The sequence below is a fragment of the Gobio gobio genome (assembly GCF_949357685.1).
Source record: "Gobio gobio genome assembly, chromosome: 15".
NCBI classification, from domain to species: Eukaryota; Metazoa; Chordata; class Actinopteri; order Cypriniformes; family Gobionidae; genus Gobio; species Gobio gobio.
Window position 1 is genome coordinate 3,907,381 of NC_137108.1, and position 22,084 is coordinate 3,929,464.

The 22,084-nt window shown below is 39.1% G+C and overlaps 1 protein-coding gene across 4 annotated transcripts in view; it reads left to right on the plus strand.

Moving 5' to 3' along the window:
• hace1 (HECT domain and ankyrin repeat containing E3 ubiquitin protein ligase 1) overlaps positions 1-18,600 on the plus strand; it is a 53,576-nt gene extending 34,976 nt beyond the window's left edge. For all 4 annotated transcript variants that reach the window (XM_079838036.1, XM_079838037.1, XM_079838039.1 and 1 more), the window contains 8 exons: positions 475-562; positions 6,447-6,596; positions 6,934-7,130; positions 12,086-12,217; positions 13,764-13,862; positions 14,115-14,185; positions 17,180-17,293; positions 17,471-18,600. In XM_079838036.1, the coding sequence (XP_079694162.1) occupies positions 475-562; positions 6,447-6,596; positions 6,934-7,130; positions 12,086-12,217; positions 13,764-13,862; positions 14,115-14,185; positions 17,180-17,293; positions 17,471-17,573 (954 nt within the window). In that variant the 3' untranslated portion in view covers positions 17,574-18,600. The remainder of the gene's footprint in view (positions 1-474; positions 563-6,446; positions 6,597-6,933; positions 7,131-12,085; positions 12,218-13,763; positions 13,863-14,114; positions 14,186-17,179; positions 17,294-17,470) is intronic.
• The last annotated feature ends 3,484 nt before the right edge of the window (positions 18,601-22,084 follow it).

The following is a 22,084-nucleotide window of genomic DNA, read 5'->3' on the forward strand; positions in this document are numbered from 1 at the left end:
TATGGGAAAACGCTTAAATATCGGGAAACCGATATATCGGTCGATCACTAGTTTTTACATTGAAGCTTGTCAATCCGACATTATGACCCCAGTTATATTATCGCTAGATTTTACTCCACTAAAAAGTCATGTCAAAATCGATTTTCATCTCCCAACCCTAGAACCGCATCAGAGTTATTTTGGACACAGTCTGAGACTGCGCTCCAGGGTTCGGATGGCACGTATTCAAGTGAACCGCACTAACAGAGCAATCAGAGTTCGTTTTAATCCAACCAAATCTGCCAAATGTGAACCGGATCAGGCAGCTTAAACTGGCTTTGCATCAAGAGTCTACTGATGATGCTTAAAATAATGGGAGCTGTATATCTGTGTGTATATTGGCTCCTTTACAGTATTTTATCCCTAGTGTTTTGATGCAAGGCGGTAGACTTAGGGCTGATGCCATGAGTAACTTTATACTGTCCTTTTTTTCAGGGTCAGGGCGTGGTCAGAGAGTGGTTCGACATTCTGTCCAATGAGATCATCAACCCGGACTATGCGCTGTTTACACAATCTGCTGATGGTAAATGACATCATCTCTGTCTGTCACACTCGTCAATTGATATGGAAATAGAGTGACGAAATGTGTAAAGAGTGCCCAATGAATGTGTTATGCATTCGTTTTTTTTCAAGCATATACAATACAAATGATATGTTCATGTTTAGTTACATTCTGTCCACCTCATTTTGCAAAGCAGAAGCAAGCTATTTTCTGTGAATGTGCGGAGACTTCCGATTCATTGGCCTTCATTCAGTTTTCAATTGCAAGCAGCTTGCCAGACAGTTTTAGTGTAGAATAGATGAAATAACTGGAAGCCTTGACAAATTTTGAATGGCTTGACAAAATCTTGACAAAAGTGACAAATGGCCACACCGCTCTTACGTTAAAAATAAGGTGGATAAAAATACAAGTGCAGAAAAAAACACTCGGTTGAACAATCGCCATGGTAGAGTCCATGTTGCACTTGAAGATGGAAAAGATTGGACCAGATCTGAGCCAGAGAAGCAGGGGCATCACTTTTGTGATTAACTCCAGTAATATGTACAGTGGGGCAAAAAAGTATTTAGTCAGCTACCAATTGTGCAAGTTCTCCTACTTAAAAAGATGAGAGAGGCCTGTGATTTTCATCATAGTACACTTCAACTATGTGAGACAGAATGAGAGAAAAAAATCCAGAAAATCACATTGTGTGATTTTTTTTTTAAAGAATTTATTTGCAAATTATGGTGGAAAATAAGTATTTGGTCTCCTACAAAAAAGCAAGATTTCTGTCTCTCATACCCCTTTTCCACCAAGGCAGTGCTAGAGCTAGATCGGAGCCAGAGCCTAGTTTCAAATCGGTTCTTTGTGTTTCCACACCCAAAGCCCCAGCTCCGAGCCAGGAAAAGTGGTTCTTAAGTAGCACCAAAACATTGCTGGGCTAGAACAGGGCTAGAAGTAAGCACCGATTACGTCAGGCGCTGGGGGCGGAGTCAACAAGACCAACACAAACTTGAGATCCGCCATTGTTGAAATAGCAGCTAATGGAGCTAACAGCTGCTGTTCGTTTGTAATCTCCGTCTATACAAATTACGGCGAACTGCATGAATGCGTTGGATTCGCTGTGTTTTCGCTGTGTTTTGATGCCGATGTAGGATCGTAAAGCCATGTGAATCAATAGTAACGCAACGTTTGCATTGTTGATGGAAGGCTTGTTCGCAGCAGTGCTTTGCAGACCGATCGCCGTATGACAACGAGTCCAGCGAGAGCATACGACTCCTTTTGATTCACTCATGCGTTTTTTTTTATATATCATACGTGGATCGGTCTGCGCAGCGCCGATGCATCTCGAACAAGCCTGGTGTGTGTGTTTCCCGCTGCCCAGGGTCGCCAGGTTTTCACAACAAAACCCATCCAAATGCTACTCAAAACATGCCCAATCGCGTTTCAGGGGGACTTCCCCGGTAAAAAGCACATTTGGGGGTAAAATATGTGTTTTTTTGGCATGGTTGCCTACTTAAATTTGCATTCCCGGGGCTAAATATCACATAATTGTGGTCGCCTCAACCCGCGGACATGAAAAACAGCCCGCGGCAACAGTGATTAAGTAGCCCAACTTGGCAACACTGCCGCTGCCTCGCTAGCGTTGCTGAGAGAGATGAGACGTATACAGTGACGTAAGACCTGGCTCTGTTGTGGCTCTCAGCAGGTGGAAAAACAAACCGGTTTAAGAAGGCTCCTCAGTCGAACCAACTATGAACTGGGACTAGCTCTGGCTCTGAATTAGCTCTAGCACTGCCTTGGTGGAAAAGGGGTATCACAGACCTGTATCTTCTTCTTTAAGAGGCTCCTCTGTCCTCCACTCGTTACCTGTATTAATGGCCCCTGTTTGAACTTGTTATCAGTTTAAAAGACACCTGTCCACAACCTCAAACAGTCAGACTCCAAACTCCACTATGGCCAAGACCAAAGAGCTGTCAAAGGACGCCAGAAACAAAATTGTAGACCTTCACCAGGCTGGGAAGACTGAATCTGCAATAGGTAAGCAGCTTGGTGTGAAGAAATCAACTGTGGAAGCAATTATTAGAAAATGGAAGACATACAAGACCACTGATAATCTCCCTCGATCTGGGGCTCCACGCAAGATCTCACCCCATGGGGTCAGAATGATCACAAGAACGGTGAGCAAAAATCTCAGAACCACACGGGGGACCTAGTGAATGACCTGCTGAGAGCTGGGACCAAAGTAACAAAGGCTACCATCAGTAACACACTACACCGCCAGGGACTGCAAAAAATGCTCTTCTTACTTAGTATTTTTGTCTTGTTTCTAGTCTAAATATCTAAAACTTCTTAAATCAAGATGCATTTACTAGATAAGTAAAATGACATAAGATATATTTTCATTGACAAAATTAAGTGAGTTTATGCTTAAAACAAGCTAAATGATCTGCCAATGGGGTGAGAAAAATAATCTAGGTTCTGATTGAAATCTTGTTTCTTGTTTCTGTCCCAAACAGAAATAAGATCATTTTTCTCACCCCATTTGGCAGATCATTTTGCTTGTTTTAAGCAAAAATTATCTTCATTTTGCCTAACCCAGAAAACAAGAAAAAATATCTTATGTAATTTTACTAGTAAATACATCTTGATTTAAGAATTTTTCGATATTTACTAATTATACTAATACTAATTAATAAGAGCATTTTTTTGCAGTGTAAAGACAGAGGTAAAGTGATGTAGGCTAACGAATAAAGCAGAACTAGGCTGTAGTGTAGAAAACAGAGTCTTTCTGTCCCATTTTGTTTGTTTTCATAAATGGCTCCGAAATGTAATACTTAATTTTAAACTGCAGTTTTAGTAGATTTATAAACTGTTTAATAGGTAAAAGAGTGAAGAATAATGTTAAATAATTGAATAATATTCTCTGGAAAATAACAAACAAAACATTGTATTTTATTGCATTTCTCAAATGGTATGTTATATCAGAATTATTAATGTTTTTGTCGTTCTAGATGATGAAATATCTGCTGACAAACTGATGTTTATCTATGCATTTACACAGAACTACTCAAACTGCGATCGTTCACGGAGATAATGAATAATGTCCATAGAGTTGTTTATTTCGATGTTTATTAGCGAATCAATGGTTAAGTAAATGTTTATATAATTAATTACGGTGTTTTAAACAAGTGAATCTTGTTTCACACACACATGATCTTATTATTTAATTGCAAATACTATCACTTTTTTAATAGCCTAATGTTTTTACTATACAGTCATGCAGTTTTAATGGGACATATGGACATTTTAAAATGTATTTGCCGAAATTAGTAATGCTATTTATATACAGGTTTATTTAAAATTGCAACATTTGATTTAAATTTCACATTAAATATCTACATTTCTCAGTTTAATTCATGGTGAAAACATGAATGTGCGTAGTTAAGTGGAAGATTGCTGCCATCTACTGGAAAACAAACACTTTTGTTAGTTCTCAATGAATAGTTTGTGCATGAATGTTAGATGCACTCTTGCTATTTGTGTTTGGGCTGTAATGTGGCGTAGGTGCTATTTTTGTATAGTTTAACTATCATCAGCCTTTCAAAATATAACATTTTTTATTAAAAATATTATCTCACTGCAATTTGTTGCCCTAGGCAAGATTTTACTTGGTGCCCCTTGTATCAAGGTTTAGCACTACACGTTATCAGTCTAAGTTGTGGAATTACTACTGTTTCATTTTTGTAATGCATTGATGTTTTTATTTTTATTGTTGTTGTTTTATATGATGTCCAGTCCATTCTACCCCGTCATTATGTTCATGATATTATTATTTTATTTTTTTAAAGGCTGATGATAGTTAAACTATACAAAAATAGCACCTACGGCACATTACAGCCCAAACACATTTAGCAAGAGTGCATCTAACATTCATGCACAAACTATTCATTGAGAACTAACAAAAGTGTTTGTTTTCCAGTAGATGGCAGCAATCTTCCACTTAACTACGCACATTCATGTTTTCACCATGAATTAAACTGAGAAATGTAGATATTTAATGTGAAATTTAAATCAAATGTTTACATAGGTAAATGACTGTGCGGCTGTGCTCATTTTAGTTTTGGTTTAGACTTTGCGCCAATTCGGGGGCGGGTTGCTTGAATGGTGGGTTCATTAGCCTATTATTCTTAATGAGAAACACAATGACAAACTCACTTAAATAGCCGCTATTACATTTCACATGATGGTGGGGCGGTGGGCAAGTGATGTTACTGGTAGGCGTGGCTTTGGGAGTGGCCTAGTAGGGCAGCGAAGCAAATGCATTCTGGGAGTTGTTGTCTTTCATCCACATGAGCCAAAAATACATTTTCTGGCTTTTCTCAGTCTAGAAGGCACCAAATTCAAAAATATTTTACATTTCTATTATATAAATGACCCAATTTAAAAACACATTCATCTTTCCAGCGGTGAAGTATCCCTTTAAAAAATTTTTTTTTTAAATCATACCCTCATTGGGGGCTGAAACTCTAGAATCGCCCCTGCAGAGAAGGCTTCTTTCAGTGTGGGAAAAGGCTCATTGGTCTCTGGCCAGGGGCAGCTTGATGTGGCTGAGGGTCTGCAGGGCCATGGACTCAGCCGGGAGTCGCTGAGGCCATTAACTTCCACCCGCTGAGAGATGTGGCCGCACGCCATGATTGCTTCTGACTCTCTAAATGAACGACTTCAAATCAGCACAGTGGCTAGTGGCCTTCAGAAAAACATCTCCTCTGTGATTTATGCAGAAATAGATAACATTCCCTTCTCTTCTCAGCAGTGTTCATTTCGTTGACGAATCATTTTCTTTTTTCAGTGACGAAAACGAGACGATAACTAAATAAAAACCAGTTTAGGATGACAAAAACCATGATGAAAATCTACTGTCATTTTCTTCAACGAATAAAAACGAGACGGAAATGTTAGGGAGGGTGGATTAGGGAAGAGATCGGGTCTGAACTGATGTCCTGTGGAACAGATGAGCACATTTGAGCTGTAACATGCGGATCTAACGGCGGGAAAACACAGAGATGTTGAGCTTCTACAGGCTCACGGGACTTCAGAGCGGATCAATCAATCAATAACACACATTTATGCCAGGGAGTGTTTATGAACTAATGCTAAGGAATAATCACAGTGTTTACTTTACGATGTTTATATAGTAATATGTTTTAGATGGATGGAACAACGCATGTTTTATCTCCCTCATCTGAACCTGAATGAGCAACTGCAACTGCAATAGTAAAGCGCAGACATTTCAAAATAAGAGTCCTGGTGTATTTCGAGCTTGTTTATAATTAAAAGTCACGCATTATATATTCGTGTTTGGTTACACAATAAACTGTATTTAATTTCATTCCCATTTAATTCATAGTCGGGAGGAAAGACTAAGAACAGGATTTGACACATTATTCAATAAAGCATCAGAGTTATAATAGTTCACTAAAACCATTAAAACAAATTCATTACTTGAAATTAAATAAATGTCAACTGAAATTTTAATAAAATAAACTTAAACTTATCTGAAGCTTTAGCTCAACCTGATATACTAACTAAAACAGAAATACATTATAAAAAATATATGTTTTTTTAAAAAAAACAAACATAAGTGAATTGAGCTCTTTTGTGTATTTTTTTATGTAAAAAACACAATTATTTCAAAATGTGAGTTTTGACATGTTTTCATGTAACAGTCGGTTATGTAATGCTAAAATTCTCAATGAATGCATTACAATTGAACTAAACTCATTAGATTTTAGTCGACTAAAAACTAAAAACAATTCAGGTGACTAAAATATGACTAAAACTAAATCACTGATCCTCAGATGCAATGTGGTGTGTCTAAATTCTTATATTTCTGTTTTGTGTGTGTGGATTTATTATTTTACAGGAACCACGTTTCAACCCAACAGTAATTCCTCTGTAAATCCAGACCATCTGAACTACTTCGGGTTTGCTGGTCAAATCCTGGGTCTGGCGCTGTATCATCGACAGCTGGTGAACATCTACTTCACACGCTCCTTTTACAAGCACATACTGGGTAACACACAGCAATTCTGTATCAGCACTTTTCCTTTTACATTGAATCTGTTTGTTATACTTGTTTTTGCATGTGTACAGATTAGAACTGTGACACACAGTTGATGTGCTTTAATCAAGTGAACTCAACTCATGGTCATTGAGCATGAGTACAAGCACAATCATATGGGAATCAGAAATCGTCAAATTCATCATGTTCACATGTTAACCCAATAAGGCGCAATCTGATTCAGCCAGTGGAAATCCCAGAAGACAGCTGGCATATTCATGAACTGGACTGCAATGAGTCTGATACATGCCTCAAGTGTTAACATGTGTTTTGTGTGTGATGTCTGCAGGCATCCCAGTGAGCTATCAGGATGTGTCGTCCATTGACCCAGAGTATGCTAAAAATCTTCAGTGGATCCTGGACAATGACATCAGTGACCTCGGCCTTGAGCTCACGTTTTCCGTGGAGACGGATGTGTTCGGGACTATGGAAGAGGTCCCGCTCAAACCAGGAGGAACTGCCATTCAGGTCACACAAGACAACAAGGTAATATATATATATATGTGTGTTTACATTGTTTAAAATCTTGGATGGAGTTGAGATAAATGCTGATTTTTATATATACAGTACTGAGCAAAAGTCTTATGCTGCGTTCACACCAAATGCGAATAGAGCGTCAAAATCGTGTCTAGTTGGACATCTTGAATCCATTCGCATATAATAAACAATAATTATACTCCTCTTATAGACGTTGGACATCTTGAATCCACAGCGAATTGGACGCGCGTATAAATCGAGCGTTTGAAGCGAAATAGACGCGCGTTAAGGCGCTCCAGGAGAAATGTCATATAACACCACTCTGCCTCTTTTCATTTTCATTAAAAATGTATATTAAACTAGCCTGACGTCATCATACTCAATTCTAGTCAGAATATGAGTCTGCTCCGTCGGGCTGTGATTATGGGGTGTGTTTCAACAGAACCAGGAAAGACCTCAATTGGATGGACCTACAACCAATCAGAGCAACGGAGCGACGCATAACGTTAGTAGGGCCCTATGAAATCCGTTTTATTGTTTCCCAAATTCCGTTTTAATTTTCGGGAATTCCGTTTTTTTTTACCCTTAACTGTTATTTTAGTCGTAAAAAGAGTGTGTTTTTAATGTTAATATAATAGAACATAAAATAGGAATGACCTTAAATTTATTGAGGTAACAAACATCACATTTACTTTTCAGGACAAATACTGCATCATAACACTGCACTCGAAGCACTTCAAGTCACAACTAGATATTAGTGCTGTGAATTGATAAAAAAAAAAAAAAAGAATTAATCACATTTTTTCTGTAATTAATCATGATTATTTGCAATTAAAAACATTGAAGTTTTTAATATTTTGATATTGTAATAATTTCAGTTACTCTCCAAATTAATTTAGAAACAATTTAAAGACAGCATATTTTAAATGTGTGTTGTGATGGCATCTTTTTATGAATGAAGGCCAGTCTCACTGATATTAATGTCTATATGAAACATTGATGACGTTACATTACAGTATAACTGAAAGCTCCCAATTTCAACATTTATTAGGCTTTAAAAAATAACTTTTAATTTAATTGAACTTAAAACAATCTTTACATAAAGCCATTATAATAAATGTTATATTTACCTGTGGCCTTCCCTGTCAATCATAGTCTACACAGAAATTGAATAAAGTTATCAACACCTTTCTTAACTGCATAAATAATAAGTGAAATATAGATGAATCATCATTAAAGCTACACTTCTCTGTTCCCGTTGTTCTTTGAACACTAATGACCGACATTATCAGTGCTACTGTCACTTTAAGATCTACCGCTGCCGAACATGATGTGGATCAGACGCTGACCCGCACATCTCATTTTCTCTCAAGTTCATTTAAGACATTATTTTCCTTACAGTACATTAAAGTGCATTAAAAACAAGGCAAAATACAGCAAGCACTCCCTGGGAGGAACTGCTCTTCTCGGCACTGAGGGCTTAGCGTTGAGTTTCTTAACTTTTCCGCCGATGAAAGCAGAGCCGTGGAGCCGCTTCGCCATACTCTCAGTGTTTTGAAGGAGGAGCTGAAATGACGGGAGAGGTTGTGTTGCCCAGATTTGCTTCCCCCGCTCTGCATTTTCCCCAGACATACGTTCTTCTCCCACACAAAACCGCATTCCATTCCAAATATGTCAAATTCGGGGAAATTCCGCGTTAACAATAGATTCCGCGTTAATATGCCAATTCCGCGATTCCGTCCGCGATTCGGTGATCGCGGAAATCATAGGGCCCTACGTTAGTTGTCAAATGTCAACAGAACTCAACTGCACTGTGTTGCCAAGTCTGCGTGTTGAAGCGACCCCAATCATGTGATATACAGACCCAGGAATGCGAATTTTAGCTGCCAGCCCTGCCAAAATTACACATATTTTACCCCCCAAATGCCATTTTTTTACAGAGAACCCCCCCGGAAAGCTATTGGGCTTGTTTTGGGCTAGTTTTGAGTAGCAATTGGGCGGGTTTTGTTGTAAAAACTTGGCAACCCTGTCTGCCCGCACGCTGGAAAAAGTAAAGTTGGAAGAAGAAGATGAGTGTAAACGATCTTTGCCGGTGTTGTAAAAAAGAATATAAGGATACACAGAGTACTGACCAACACCATCATCATTTCTGAGAGAAATAGTAAAGGTGAACGCATATACGAACAAGTTCTCCGTTTAGGATTAGAACAAACTCAACCCAAGCGCCTTTGATGACGTGGATGATTACGTTACTGTTGATCATCTGTCCATCATCGTCTAAAGCCCGCCCTGACAATTTCATTGGTCTGAACAGTTTCTGTTCGGGCATAATTACTCCTCTACGGATCAAGTCCAGACCGAACTGCCCGAGCTCAAATGTTGTGGGCGGGGCTAAGTTCGGCTGGCATCCAGACTAATATTAAACATTAATAGCCACACAAATGTGGTCCAGGCAACTCCTACATTATTTTCTCTGCATGTATATTTAAATATCCCCAAAAAAATTAAGTTATGAAACTTCTCTTTGCCCTTAGTCAAAACGATTTGGCAGACAACAAATTATGGATTCATGAGAGCAAAGATCGGCCGTTAGATCCACACAAGACGAGCCACTACAGGACATCAGAGCCAGCGGCAGACGGCAGAAGAACTAGCCGAGGAAAGGCTGCTCTCGCTGGGGTTAATGAGCGCTGGGCGTCCGGTGATCGCCTGGATCTCACAACTCCAAAAACACAAGATTATTATTTTCAAATAGGTGCTCTCTTTATAAATAAACCACAGATTTGAGGTTTAAACAACTACATTCCCACCTGAAAAAGTCTTAAAACTACATTTTGTGACACAATAACAGTAGTATTTTTAAATTATGTAGGGTTTCTCATCACGTCACTTCACCACGTGACAGCAGCAAGCAGGCTCCTGATTGGTTAACGCAGCGCGAATTGACTCCAAAGTTCAGATTTTTCAACTCGGGCGTCAGACGCGAATTCCCTTCAAACGCATGAATGCACAAAAAACACCACTCACTCAATTCGCATCAAATTCGTGTTATTTGCGAGAACTGGACGTGCGAATGAGCCGGAATCGAGTCCATCGCGCCGCAGGACCTCCCGACGCCTTTCCATTGACTTAACATTGAAATCACTCGCTCTATTCGCGTTTGGTGTGAACGCAGTCTTAGGCAAAAAATAGTGGATCACCCTAAAAAATAAGCCAGTTATGTTGCTGTTGTGTGTCAGTAGGAAATATCAGTTTGATATTTCCTACTGACACACTACAAAAAGATATACATATCTGGCTTATCCTTTTCTGAAGACTATCTGAATGAACGTCTTTGAGAGAGAGGCTGCAGATCGCGCATCATGTGTGTTTTCTTTGTTTTGCAAAAAGCAAAACATTAGTTTTTATTGTGACTGTACACAAAAAAAATAGAAACTTAACAGATTATAATGATGTATAACACTTGCCTGAATGATAAAAAACGACAGTTATTTGAGTCTCTTTGGCACTGATAAGAAAAAAAGAGAGCCGATCGCGCCGGCGTGACCGCTGACTCGAGGGGGTTAAAAGCATTTTTTGGTGAAAATACTAAAGTGCCTATTGGTGCGTTCACACCGGATGCGATTTACGCGAGTGATTTACATGTTAAGTCAATGCAGAGACGCGAAATGGCATTCTGCGGCGCGATTCGCGCAAATGAGGCGGCGAGATTCGCGCGATCGAGGCGACGCGAATTGAGCGTTTTGAACGCGCGATTCATGCAAGTTGAAAAATCTGAACTTTGGCGGATATTTCGCGCCGTGTTAACCAATCAGGAGCTTGCTCTAGTAGTGACAACAATGAGGAGAAAATCTGTATATTAATATCTGGGTTCAGACAATATGATTATCACTGTGATAACATTAAATGACATGAAACACAACACAGTCTCTTTTTGTTAAATGCAAGTTTATGTATGATCAATAATACAAAAGTATAAGTAAAAGGTATAATAAGCTATACATGAAATAAAGCAAACAATTCAGTCAAACATTCAAAGTCAGTGCTAGTCGGCTAACGTTACAACTGCAACGTACAGTTATAGCCTAAAAATATAAAGTAATGAAACTTCTCTTTGCCTTCAGTCTAAACGATTTGCCAGGGAACAAATTATAGATCCATGAGACCAAAGATCGGCCGTTACATCTTCACAAGACGAATTATAGCTCGAGACGCCACAGAGACATCAGAGCCAGCGGCAGAAGGACTCGCCGGGGTTAATGAGCGCCGCTGATCCACTGGAGCTCACAACTCCACAAACACCAGATAACATGTTCAAATAGGCACTCTCTTTATATAAATAAACCACATGTTTGAGCTTTAAACAACTACATTATTGACTGAAAAAGTCTTAAAACTACGTTTTGTCACACATTAACAGTAGATTTTAACAAAAAAAAGACATGTAAACACAGCCCATGTCAGCCATTTCTCAACGAGACGAGCCGCTGGCAGAAGCCCCGCACATGAGGTGAATTTGCGTCTTTTGTGCAGTGAATGTCTCGCGCGATTAGCGCAAATTATTTGCGCGAATCGCGTCCGGTGTGAACGCCACATAAGACTTTTACACAGTACTATGTGTGTGTATGTATTAAAACCAAACCTTTGGAATCAACTGTAGGGGACATTGGGGTAAGATGAGCCAGTTACCAGGTGAGTTAAAAGAGTAATAGTCATACCATTTGAAGCTATCATGTTTTAAATAATTTCCCTCATTAGAAACTTATACATCTGAAATCATAGGTACTTTAGAAAAAGAAGAATTGTACTTTTCAGATTTGATTCATTTACACTTTTTGCTGTTGTTGTTGTTGTTTTCAGGGACATTCGCCCTCATTTTATTCACCCAAGAGTACAAAGCACTCTCTCCATGATTGTGAAGAAGTGAACGATGGTTTGATTTGTCACATTTCTGTGTCTGTCAGGCGGAGTATGTGCAGCTGGTGACGGAGCTCCGGATGACCCGGGCGATTCAGCCGCAGATCAATGCCTTCCTGCAGGGCTTTCACACTTTCATCCCCCCCTCGCTCATCCAGCTCTTTGATGAATATGAGCTGGTCAGTAGATTCCTCCTCTCATCTCTGCATGAGTCTCCTGCTTCTATCTCTTTATATTGTCATGCTGCAGTTCTCATGTGGAGTTTCTCTCTCCTGTGCTCACTGAAGAAAAAAGTGTTTTGTAGTATGGATTTAAGACAAAAGAGCAGAGCACCAGTAAATTGAGCAGGTTAATTAGTTCATTCAAACACATCCTGTATATACAAGATTAATCCATAACATAAACATAATATAACCACTTGCATTTGCATAACTAATGAATGCACAAGTAAACTGTAATCAAGATACAGTTGACAAGCAATTTGTCTGTCCACACCAGGGGTCTCATTTATAAAACTTTGCGTATATTTCATCCTAAAAGTGTATGTACGCACAAAAGCTAGATTTAAAAAAATTCCGATTTATAAAACCATGTGTACGTCAGAACCTGCGCAAAAATTCCTTTATAAATCACGTGCATCTCCACCCCGTCTCCTCCCCGAAATCACCATATATGGAGCTTACAACGCCTAGTTTTACTATGCATAACCTCATTTACATATCATTTGCATGCATATTCCCATCCAAGTGACACCATGTCGAACACTGTCAAAGGTACAAGACATTGAACAATATTAGATACGGACTATAAATGCCATTTGTGCCTTACACAATACATTGCTGACAATCATCCAATATCCTTTTTATGTTTTAGAATAAATATATTAATAAATATATAAAATAGGAATTGTTAGTTTTAACTAAAAAGTAGTTTTATTTATAAAATACTTCATGAAATTAACTACAATGAATTAATTCAGATATAGAATATTGAATACATTTAAAACACATTTTCGCCCAAACACAAAAATTATGATAAAAAAAAAACTATAAGAAAGCTATGTCACAGTAGTGTTGTGTATTACTGTTTGTGTTTCAGAGTAATTGGTCCAAAAACTAAATTTCTGTCATTATTTATTCACATTCATGTCATTCTAAACCTCTCAGTACTGTGAAACAAAAAAAAAGAAGTTTAGCAGAATGTTCACGCTACTCTTTTCCATACAATGAAAGTGAATCTGTGACTAAAACATATCATGCAAGAGTTTTATGATCAATAGTTTTAACAAATGTTCACTTATTATTTGCAAATCTCATGTGTGCCGGTACACATTCAAACACTGTTTTAACACGCTACACCGGTCATGACAGATTTGAAATAACACGATGAACGTAAATTGACAGAATATTAATATATTTTGAGAGAACTGTTTCTTTAAAAGTCTTAGGCCATGTCAGGAATGCCTGAGTTCCCCTGAATCAGAACCCGTGTGTGTGTTTAACTGCTGTGGATGCTTGACGGCATTGGATGTTTGCGCGTGTGTGTGTGTGTGTGTGTGTGTGTGTGTGTGTGTGTGTGTGTGTGTGTGTGTGTGTGTGTGTGTGTGTGTGTGTGTGTGTGTGTGTGTGTGTGTGTGTGTGTGTGTGTGTGTGTGTGTGTGTGTGTGTGTGTGTGTGTGTGTGTGTGTGTGTGTGTGTGTGTGTGTGTGTGTGTGTGTTTGAGTAGGAGCTGCTGTTGTCAGGCATGCCTGAGATTGATGTGATGGACTGGAAGAGGAACACCGAGTACACCAGTGGATATGACCTGGAGGAGCCAGTTATACAGGTATCCCATCAGCACCAGCTCATGCAAAACTATAATTCTGCCTCAGAGGGCTGGATGATGTGATGTAATGTCATTTTTACATATCACGATATAGACATTTATTAATAGCGGGCGCACTCAGAGATAGCAACAGTAGCAGAGGGTGAACTGCCTTATGGCTGAACACACTAATAGTACAACTCTCTGCAATGCTGCAGCGATTAAACACAATATATGAATATGTATCAGTTGAAGAATGTGTTTTCGTTGCAGTGGTTTTGGGAAGTGGTTGAAAATCTCACTCAAGAAGAAAGAGTCCTTCTCTTACAGTTTGTTACAGGAAGGTACGTAAAGTTATTTCTATTGTGCATATTTAAGCTTGTGACACTTACAGGGTACAATTGTGACTTAGTGTTTGTTTCAGAGCTGGTGTGTTTTCTCCCTTGGTTTGGTTGGTTTAGGCATATGTGTATTAGGGGTGGGAGAAAGGGTCGATGCATCGCGCTTCGTTATTCAACGATTCGGAATCGATTCTCAAAAATTCAGAATCGATTCTGTGTTCAATTCAAACGGCCGCTTCACCAATGTGTGTGTGTGTGTGTGTGCGCGCCGGCCAAACAGAAAAGCCCGCTGATAGGCGAACGTTCGTGTGCTGGTGAATTGCCTTCATTTAAGATAAAATGGATGAGCTAGGACCTGCTCAGGGGCGTCACACCCGCGGGGACACTTCTCCCGGTGAGAGGGTTCAACACACACACGTTTTATGCAGTTTTTCCGCAGCACAAACGCCTCACAGCAGTCGCTCCTCCATTTCTCTGGCCGCTCTGTGTCTGCGCTGAGGTTGCCTCCCCATTTCAAAAATGTATTTTACCTATTACATGCAAAGTTTTTAATTTCGAAAGCACTTCTAAATTAAGTTCATATTTCCAACAAACGAAATTCTGAGCCAAAATAACGAAGTGGTGCTCAAGTAGGTTATAATACGGCGCTTTCCTTGCCATTAATGCCTAATAACACTCGGTGGCGGTGGCCGAGACATAAACCGAAATCCTTGGGATAATTTTTGGAACGACTTATGGAATATTGCTGAACTACAGCACAATGTTTTTTAAACAAATGGAAAGTTCTGAACAAAGACTTAGGACGTTTTCACACCTACCTTGTTCAGTCCGTATTCTCTGACTTTTCAGTTTGGTCCGAATCAAAATGACCGGTGTGAAACCTCCCCCGTACCACGGTCCAGACCAAACAGACGAAATTTGGTCCGACGAAAAGAGGAAGTCTCGGTCCAGATCAAACTGAACAAAGGTTCGGTTCGTTTGTAGTGTGAAAGCATTTTCTGTACGGTTCGGACTTTCAGACCATTTACAGGAAGTTCCTGTCTATGTTTAAATATTAAAATGTTATTTTAAAATTCAATCTAGGCTACATTGATTATGAAAAGTGAAAAGATGACAGAAGACAGAAAGTCAGAAATAATTTTGAACTAAATTTTGTATGATTTTGCTTAGAAAGCATTTCTTTAATGTGAATTTCGCTTTATATAAATTGTATCTTAATTTTAATCAATGTTTAATCAGATAATTGCCTGGATTTAATAAATAAGAAGCAAATAGTCTATAGCAGACAATAATCGCGGGAGCGATCACATGCTTTACACATGAACTGGAGCGTCTCAAATAAACCCAAACTCAGCAGATACTCGTCTCACAAACATGAGGAATATGTGTATATAAAGCTTGAAATGTCCACTTTTAAACGTAACGAATAAAAAATAGTCAAGCAATGCGCACTGTTCAATAGTGGCAACGATATGCGTCTGTTCATTCATTCTTGTCAAAGATGCTGACGTCAGACGCACGTCCGTTTACAAACCAATCACTGTCCAGATGCCGCCCACATGATGAAGACGAGTGGACTCAAGTGTGTCATGTACAGTTCTTTAGTGCACTCGCATAATTGCAATGTGAAACCAAACCAAAACTAACCAAATGTATAAAATGTATCAAAACATGAACTTCGGTTCGGACCTTGGTGCGGACTTTCAGGTGTGAAAACGCCCTTAGTTTTGGCGAGTGATTGGTTAAATGTCTCATGACTGTTGCAGCTCGGCAGGTTTCCTCATGTGAGGTGTTATGCACACACACTGAATTTGGCTTCTCAGCGAGTGCTAAAGTCGTTTTTCTTCTGCATTAGCCGAAGTTTTTAAGATTTTTTTGTGGCTCTAACCAAAGTAAACTTTTTTTTTTTTTGCTTTAAAGACATTTTTTGTTAAAATGTTCTAAAGAAATTGAAAAATTGTCACACTTAGTTGTAAATTGAGAACTGTTTATTCTTAATGATCGTTCTTTGCCATTGTATATGGCTTACTGTGTTTCATTAGAGCTTTTTAATCTTGAATATAACTTTGTTAATAAAATAAAAGTATTGAAAGAAATCTTCATAATCATTTTTAATATAGCAATACTGATATTCTAACTATAAACAAAACACATATTAGCTCCAATTTTGGTTAAAATGTAACGTTCATGTATTTGCACAGCAGGATAATCAGTTACCAAAAATGTATGTTAAGAAGCGTTTTGGGAATCGGATCGTTACTCCCAGAATCGGAATCGGATCGAATCGTTAAGTGCCTTAAGATTCCCGCCCCTAATGTCTATATGTTTGAATTTGCGGCAGTATTAATACGAATGTAGCCTATAATTTAAGGGCGTTTTCACATCTGAAAAAGCGATAGAATCTCTCCAAAATTTCCCCCCTAAAAGAAGAAAATGGCTGAGGAAAAAAAAAAAGAAGCATGTTTTGTAATGGAGGAAAATCCATTGCATGCTTAATGTTTTGGTGATATACATAAAATAGTGTTTTTTTTATATTTAAAGGAGACTTTTATGCCCTTATTCAGAATCTTCCTCTTGTTTTCTGGCTCTTCTAGAGCAGGGTGAATGTTGATTATCTCCCCATATTCTCCATTGTTGCTGCTCCTCTCTTCCCAGTCTGTCAGTATCGCTCTGTTTAGCTCCTGTCTCTATGAAGCCCCTCCTTCTGAAAAGCACAATGTGCTCTGATTGGTCGGCTGGAGCAGTGTGTTGTGATTGGTGTTTGAGAGCCCGCCCCTCACCATAACCACCAGTTTTAACGCACGACTAACTAACTCAACCAGGCCCGCCCATTTATTCTGCGCATTAATTATGTAAATGAGGAATATTGTGACGTGTTGGTTCCCAGAAGAAAACTCGAGACTACATCGGAGGCGTTTCAGGAGTTCAGAAACACTGATATAGAGAAGAACTCCTGCTCAAACAGCAACATGATACCCTTTCTCTTTTGTCTGACAGTTCTCGAGTCCCTCACGGAGGATTTGCCTTTCTCATGGGCGGCAGTGGTCTGCAGAAGTTTACTATTGCCGCTGTGCCCTACACATCCAACCTACTGCCTACCTCTAGTACATGGTGAGAGACGCCTGTGCTGTTCAGATAGGAGCACTAGAGGGCAGTGTGGCTCTTCTGATGTTTCTTTATAACGTAACCATGAAGAACTGGGAGAGTGACAAAGAATAACAAAGAGAAAAAAGTGCATGTAATGAAACCAGTGTGAAGCATCGCTTACCCGTCTCTCTGTTCTCACAGCATCAACATGCTGAAACTCCCAGAATACCCCAGCAAGGACGTCCTGCGCGATCGTCTGCTGGTTGCACTGCATTGTGGGAGTTACGGATACACCATGGCGTGACGCAGGCTTTTGCGTTTGCTGAGACTTCTGCTCTATGGACACACAGTTCAGGGATTCTTCCACACTACAATTCAAACGCCTTCAGATGCAGAATCTGTGACGAGGACATCGCTGGTGGCGGCTTGAATCAAACGGATGTCCAGGTCACATTTCACCAACAGTTCAAGATGACAAATTATATTTTGCATAAAGAAAATTAAGCCTTTTCGGGGCCTTTCGGTATTGAAACATCAAACATCATTGCTATTATACTTTTTTTTTTAAATATATAAATGACTTTTTGTTGATTTTTTTTCACAAAATCGATCATTTCTTTGGTGAAATATGACCCAGATATGTTCTTGACAGGTTTCACGAGTGTGTTACATGCATAAGTCAGTTTTCTTTGACATGATAACTGTATTCCAGACTATTACTTCAGTTATTTGATGCGGTGTGTGTGTGTGTGTGTGTGTGGATGCATGTGAGACGGTTAAATATTTATAGCTGATAGTCTACACATTTATGAAAATTGTTATTTTGACAATACATTTTTCTGTTGCGTTGTTGTATTGGTCTCTTGTGGCACACTTTAGCGGTCTAGACAGTTTTTTTTCCTCTCTCATGATTATCGTGCCATATATATTTGTCATGTACTCAAATGTATTTAGTTATATATGGGGTTGTCAGCGTAGTCCAAACATTTGTTTTATTCATGTCTAAAATGGTTTCTGTGCATTTAAGTTATTCTATAAAAGTATCAGATGATGTTAGGTGTGCCAAATATTCTCACCAACAAATCACAGTTTCCTCTTGTAAAACATGTCAAGAAATGATTTTGAAAAGGGAAGTCGAGTCATTTTTAGGAATGTACAATATCTTTACTATCGGTATAGATGTATAAATCTATTTATTCTAATTTATCATTATGATTTGGGATTCGAGTTTGTTTTTGTACTTGTAATAACAGAGTATACTGCACAATCTTTTGGATATTACAGGTGGGCATCACAAATATTAAAGTATGGATTTTATTACAAATGAAGCTAACTAAAGTTATTATTTCTTTGTGTTTTAAGCATTTTAGCAGGTTTCAACAAGCATAATTCATATCTATAACACAAATCAAAGGAATTAACGTGCACTATTTGAGCAAATCACCAGCCCAAAGCAGCGATGGAGTATTTTTGTAGGCCAACCGAGAAGATCACATCACCTTTGTTCCCTCAACGACAAACCAGGGGGATTTTTGGGAACACTTTTAGGGTCCAAGTCTCTCTATTAACTAGTGTTTTATTATCATGCATATTACTAGGATATTCAATACTATATTAGTACTTATAAAGCACATATTAATTCTTTATATCATATTAAGCAGTGATTAGGAGTTTATTGAGGCAAAAGTCGTAGTTTTGTGCATTGTTCAAATTCACTACCCTCTCGTTATGTTCGTGGATAAAAACAGCAACTAAATTAAACTGCTGTAAAAATGTATCGGATAAATATTTTTTTCAATTTTATTTGCATAAATCTATTAATCAACCTCAGTCCTGATCAAAACTACTAAATGTTTAAAAAAAAATCAGGATTTTAACTCTTTAATTGCCAAATTCATAAATTATGTCACTGATTTGGGGGGAAAAAACATACAAAATGACTATTTTCAATATAAAAGTGATTGTGGACTGGATTTCTTTTACCTTTTATCACAGTTTTGGGCATGTCAAAGATTAGAAACAACATTGGCTTTAATGCATTGTTAGTTTTTGTGCAGCATCAGATTTTAATTTTTTCTCCCTCATTTACTGTTTCTGGCTGTTTTTGCCCCATTGACTTCCATTATAATCACATTTTTTGATTGCAACGCCATGACACCATATACTCATGCATTTTTGAGTGTTGATGGTTTTCCCTGTTTGGAAGAGGTAAAATTTGTAAATTTTACAGTTGATAACCAGGTGGCACCATTAACCCTTTAGATAGGGCTGTGCAAGGAGAGCTTAATTTCTGGCTTTTCAATGGAGTTTTCTATGAACTTTCATATGGAGTATAACAGCATATTATTGTGTCTGTGCGCGTTCATTTGTGTGTGTGTGTGTGTGTGTGTGTGTGTGTGTGTGTGTGTGTGTGTGTGTGTGTGTGTGTGTGTGTGTGTGTGTGTGTGTGTGTGTGTGTGTGTGTGTGTGTGTGAGAGGGAGAGAGAGAGAGAGACGTCAACTTACCTTGATGTATCAGACTAAACAAAAACAAGGTAAGTGGATTTACACACTTGCATGCCACCCTGCTGGTCACTTGATGGTGAGAAGAGCAGCAAGCAACATGAGAAGGGGCTTGAATTGTACCGAAGTTTTAGAAATGATTATGCAGCCTGACCCGTCCAGCGAGCTGCAGGATGTATGGTCTTCTCCCTCTGACACCACAGACTCAGGAGAGTCAGATCCTGATTTTGTTGTGGCACCCTCATCATCCTCTTCAGCTTCCACTGAAGGTGAGGAGGATTCAGAGGATCCTGGATCTGGGTGGATTGGGAGAAACTGCAAAATATATTGCATATTTAATGAGCTTCAGCTCCCCTCAGTACATGTGGGAATTGTTTTGAAAGCGTCTGGAGAAACGCTCACAGGGCTCAAACAAACACAATGATTCATCTCTCATCCACCCGCGGTTGATTGGAATGTTATTTTTGTATTACTTGGCTGGCCCGATCAGTGGATATAACCGTGAACCGTACACACACACACACGTGCGCGCAAGAAAGGAATGTTATTTCACTTTAAGATAGCCCGTCGGCAGGCAGGACTGAAGTTTTAGTAGCCCGTCTGAAAAACACATAGCCCCAGGACGTTTGGCTTTGCGAGCCCTGGCCCATAACGTTACAAGTCCGAGTCTGATCACAAATTAACCAATAACACCTCCAGACTGTGACAGCGTGCTACGGTATGTTAAGTTAGACACGTGCACATAATCAATACGATCTGCTGTAACAATGCAATAATAACACATATAAAAACATGTTTTACTCACATAAGTGTGTTGCACCGTTCCTGTCGGATTCAGTATAGAAGGCACAGCATTGTGTTTTAATCTCAATATGTCTGCAAATCCAGTCTCGACCTGTATCTTGTTTACAAACGAATCCGCGGTTAAATGAAGAGAACAAGCATGCAATGTCTTACGCACGTGAGCTGGAACCGGCATGTTTATTGCTAGGTAGCGCGACCCGTTTAGCTCTACGGGCTTGAGGCGGCGCTTCACCACATGATGACGTCAAGGGTTGGCACATTCTGAGATCGAGCGTTTTCTGGGCCTGGTGTCAATAAAAGCTTTTCTTTGACTAAAGCGCGTTTCCACCGCAGGAACTTTCCCCAGGAACTAGGAACTTTGGTACTCGGTGTGTTTCGACCACAGGAACCAGGGTCTAAATGAAGTTCCAGGTAAATATTTCCCCCTCCAAACGGCCCTGCTCGCGAGGTAGTACTTTTTTCAAAGTTCAGGAACTTTCGGGGGTGGGACTTGGGCGCTGAACATGCTGATTGGTTGAGCTCACACAGCATTGTATTTCAACCGGCATTTTTAAAAGTCTTTTGTGAGGTTCGTTCTGCGTTCAGTAAATATCAGTCTAGCTCTTTCTGTCCGATGGCGCGCGTTGTCTCAGCAATCTCACGTTCAATGTCCGTAATAGCTGATAATAACATACGTTGTCTTATTTTAAATCTAACTTTACGAGCTTTCAGAATACACTTTAGTTTCAGTGCTCATCTCTTTTCCGCCGTTTTGTTAATTACATCTTTAGTAAACCAATATAACCAGCAAAAGCAGCGCTGCTTGAATCTCCTCATACTTGTTATTGTTGCAGACAGTATCGCACTAAAATGATCACTGTCCATTGCTGACTGGGAGGAGCACATCTCTGGACTAATTTGCCTAAACTTCACGGTACTTTAGACCACAGTGGAAACGCAGACAGGAGGTCTGGGGGGAAAAAGTTCCTGTAAAAAAAGTTCCTGGTACAAATTGTTCCGGGTAATTTCGGTGGAAACGGGGCTTAACAAGGAAGTTTTCAGCTCTGAAACTTACAGGATATTCTTATATCACGATGTACTTTTATATATCAAAGGCTCAAGGGAAAGTTGATTTCTCAATTCATCACCCCTTTAATCAGTGAAGCTGACGACACAATGAATCTCTTATTTACAGGGTTTGAAATGAACTTTTTCACTCACCGGCCAATTTGACTACAACATTTTTAAGTTACCAGTCATTCAGAACTTGTACTAGCCAAGAAAAAAAAAACCAGAATAAGTACGTCCCAGCTTATATATAATATAATTTGTTGACTTAAATCTCATACATGGATTTCTTGTTCATAGAAAATCCTGTCATCCAGCCATCGCCTCCCTTCGTCTTTCATCCTCATCCTTTTCACCAAAAAATGTATTTTAGGTGGACAGATCAATACAGTACAAAGAACATAAAACACCACGGAGAACAAAACAAACCTGTGTTCTCCGGATAAGCCGGGATCTGCTAAA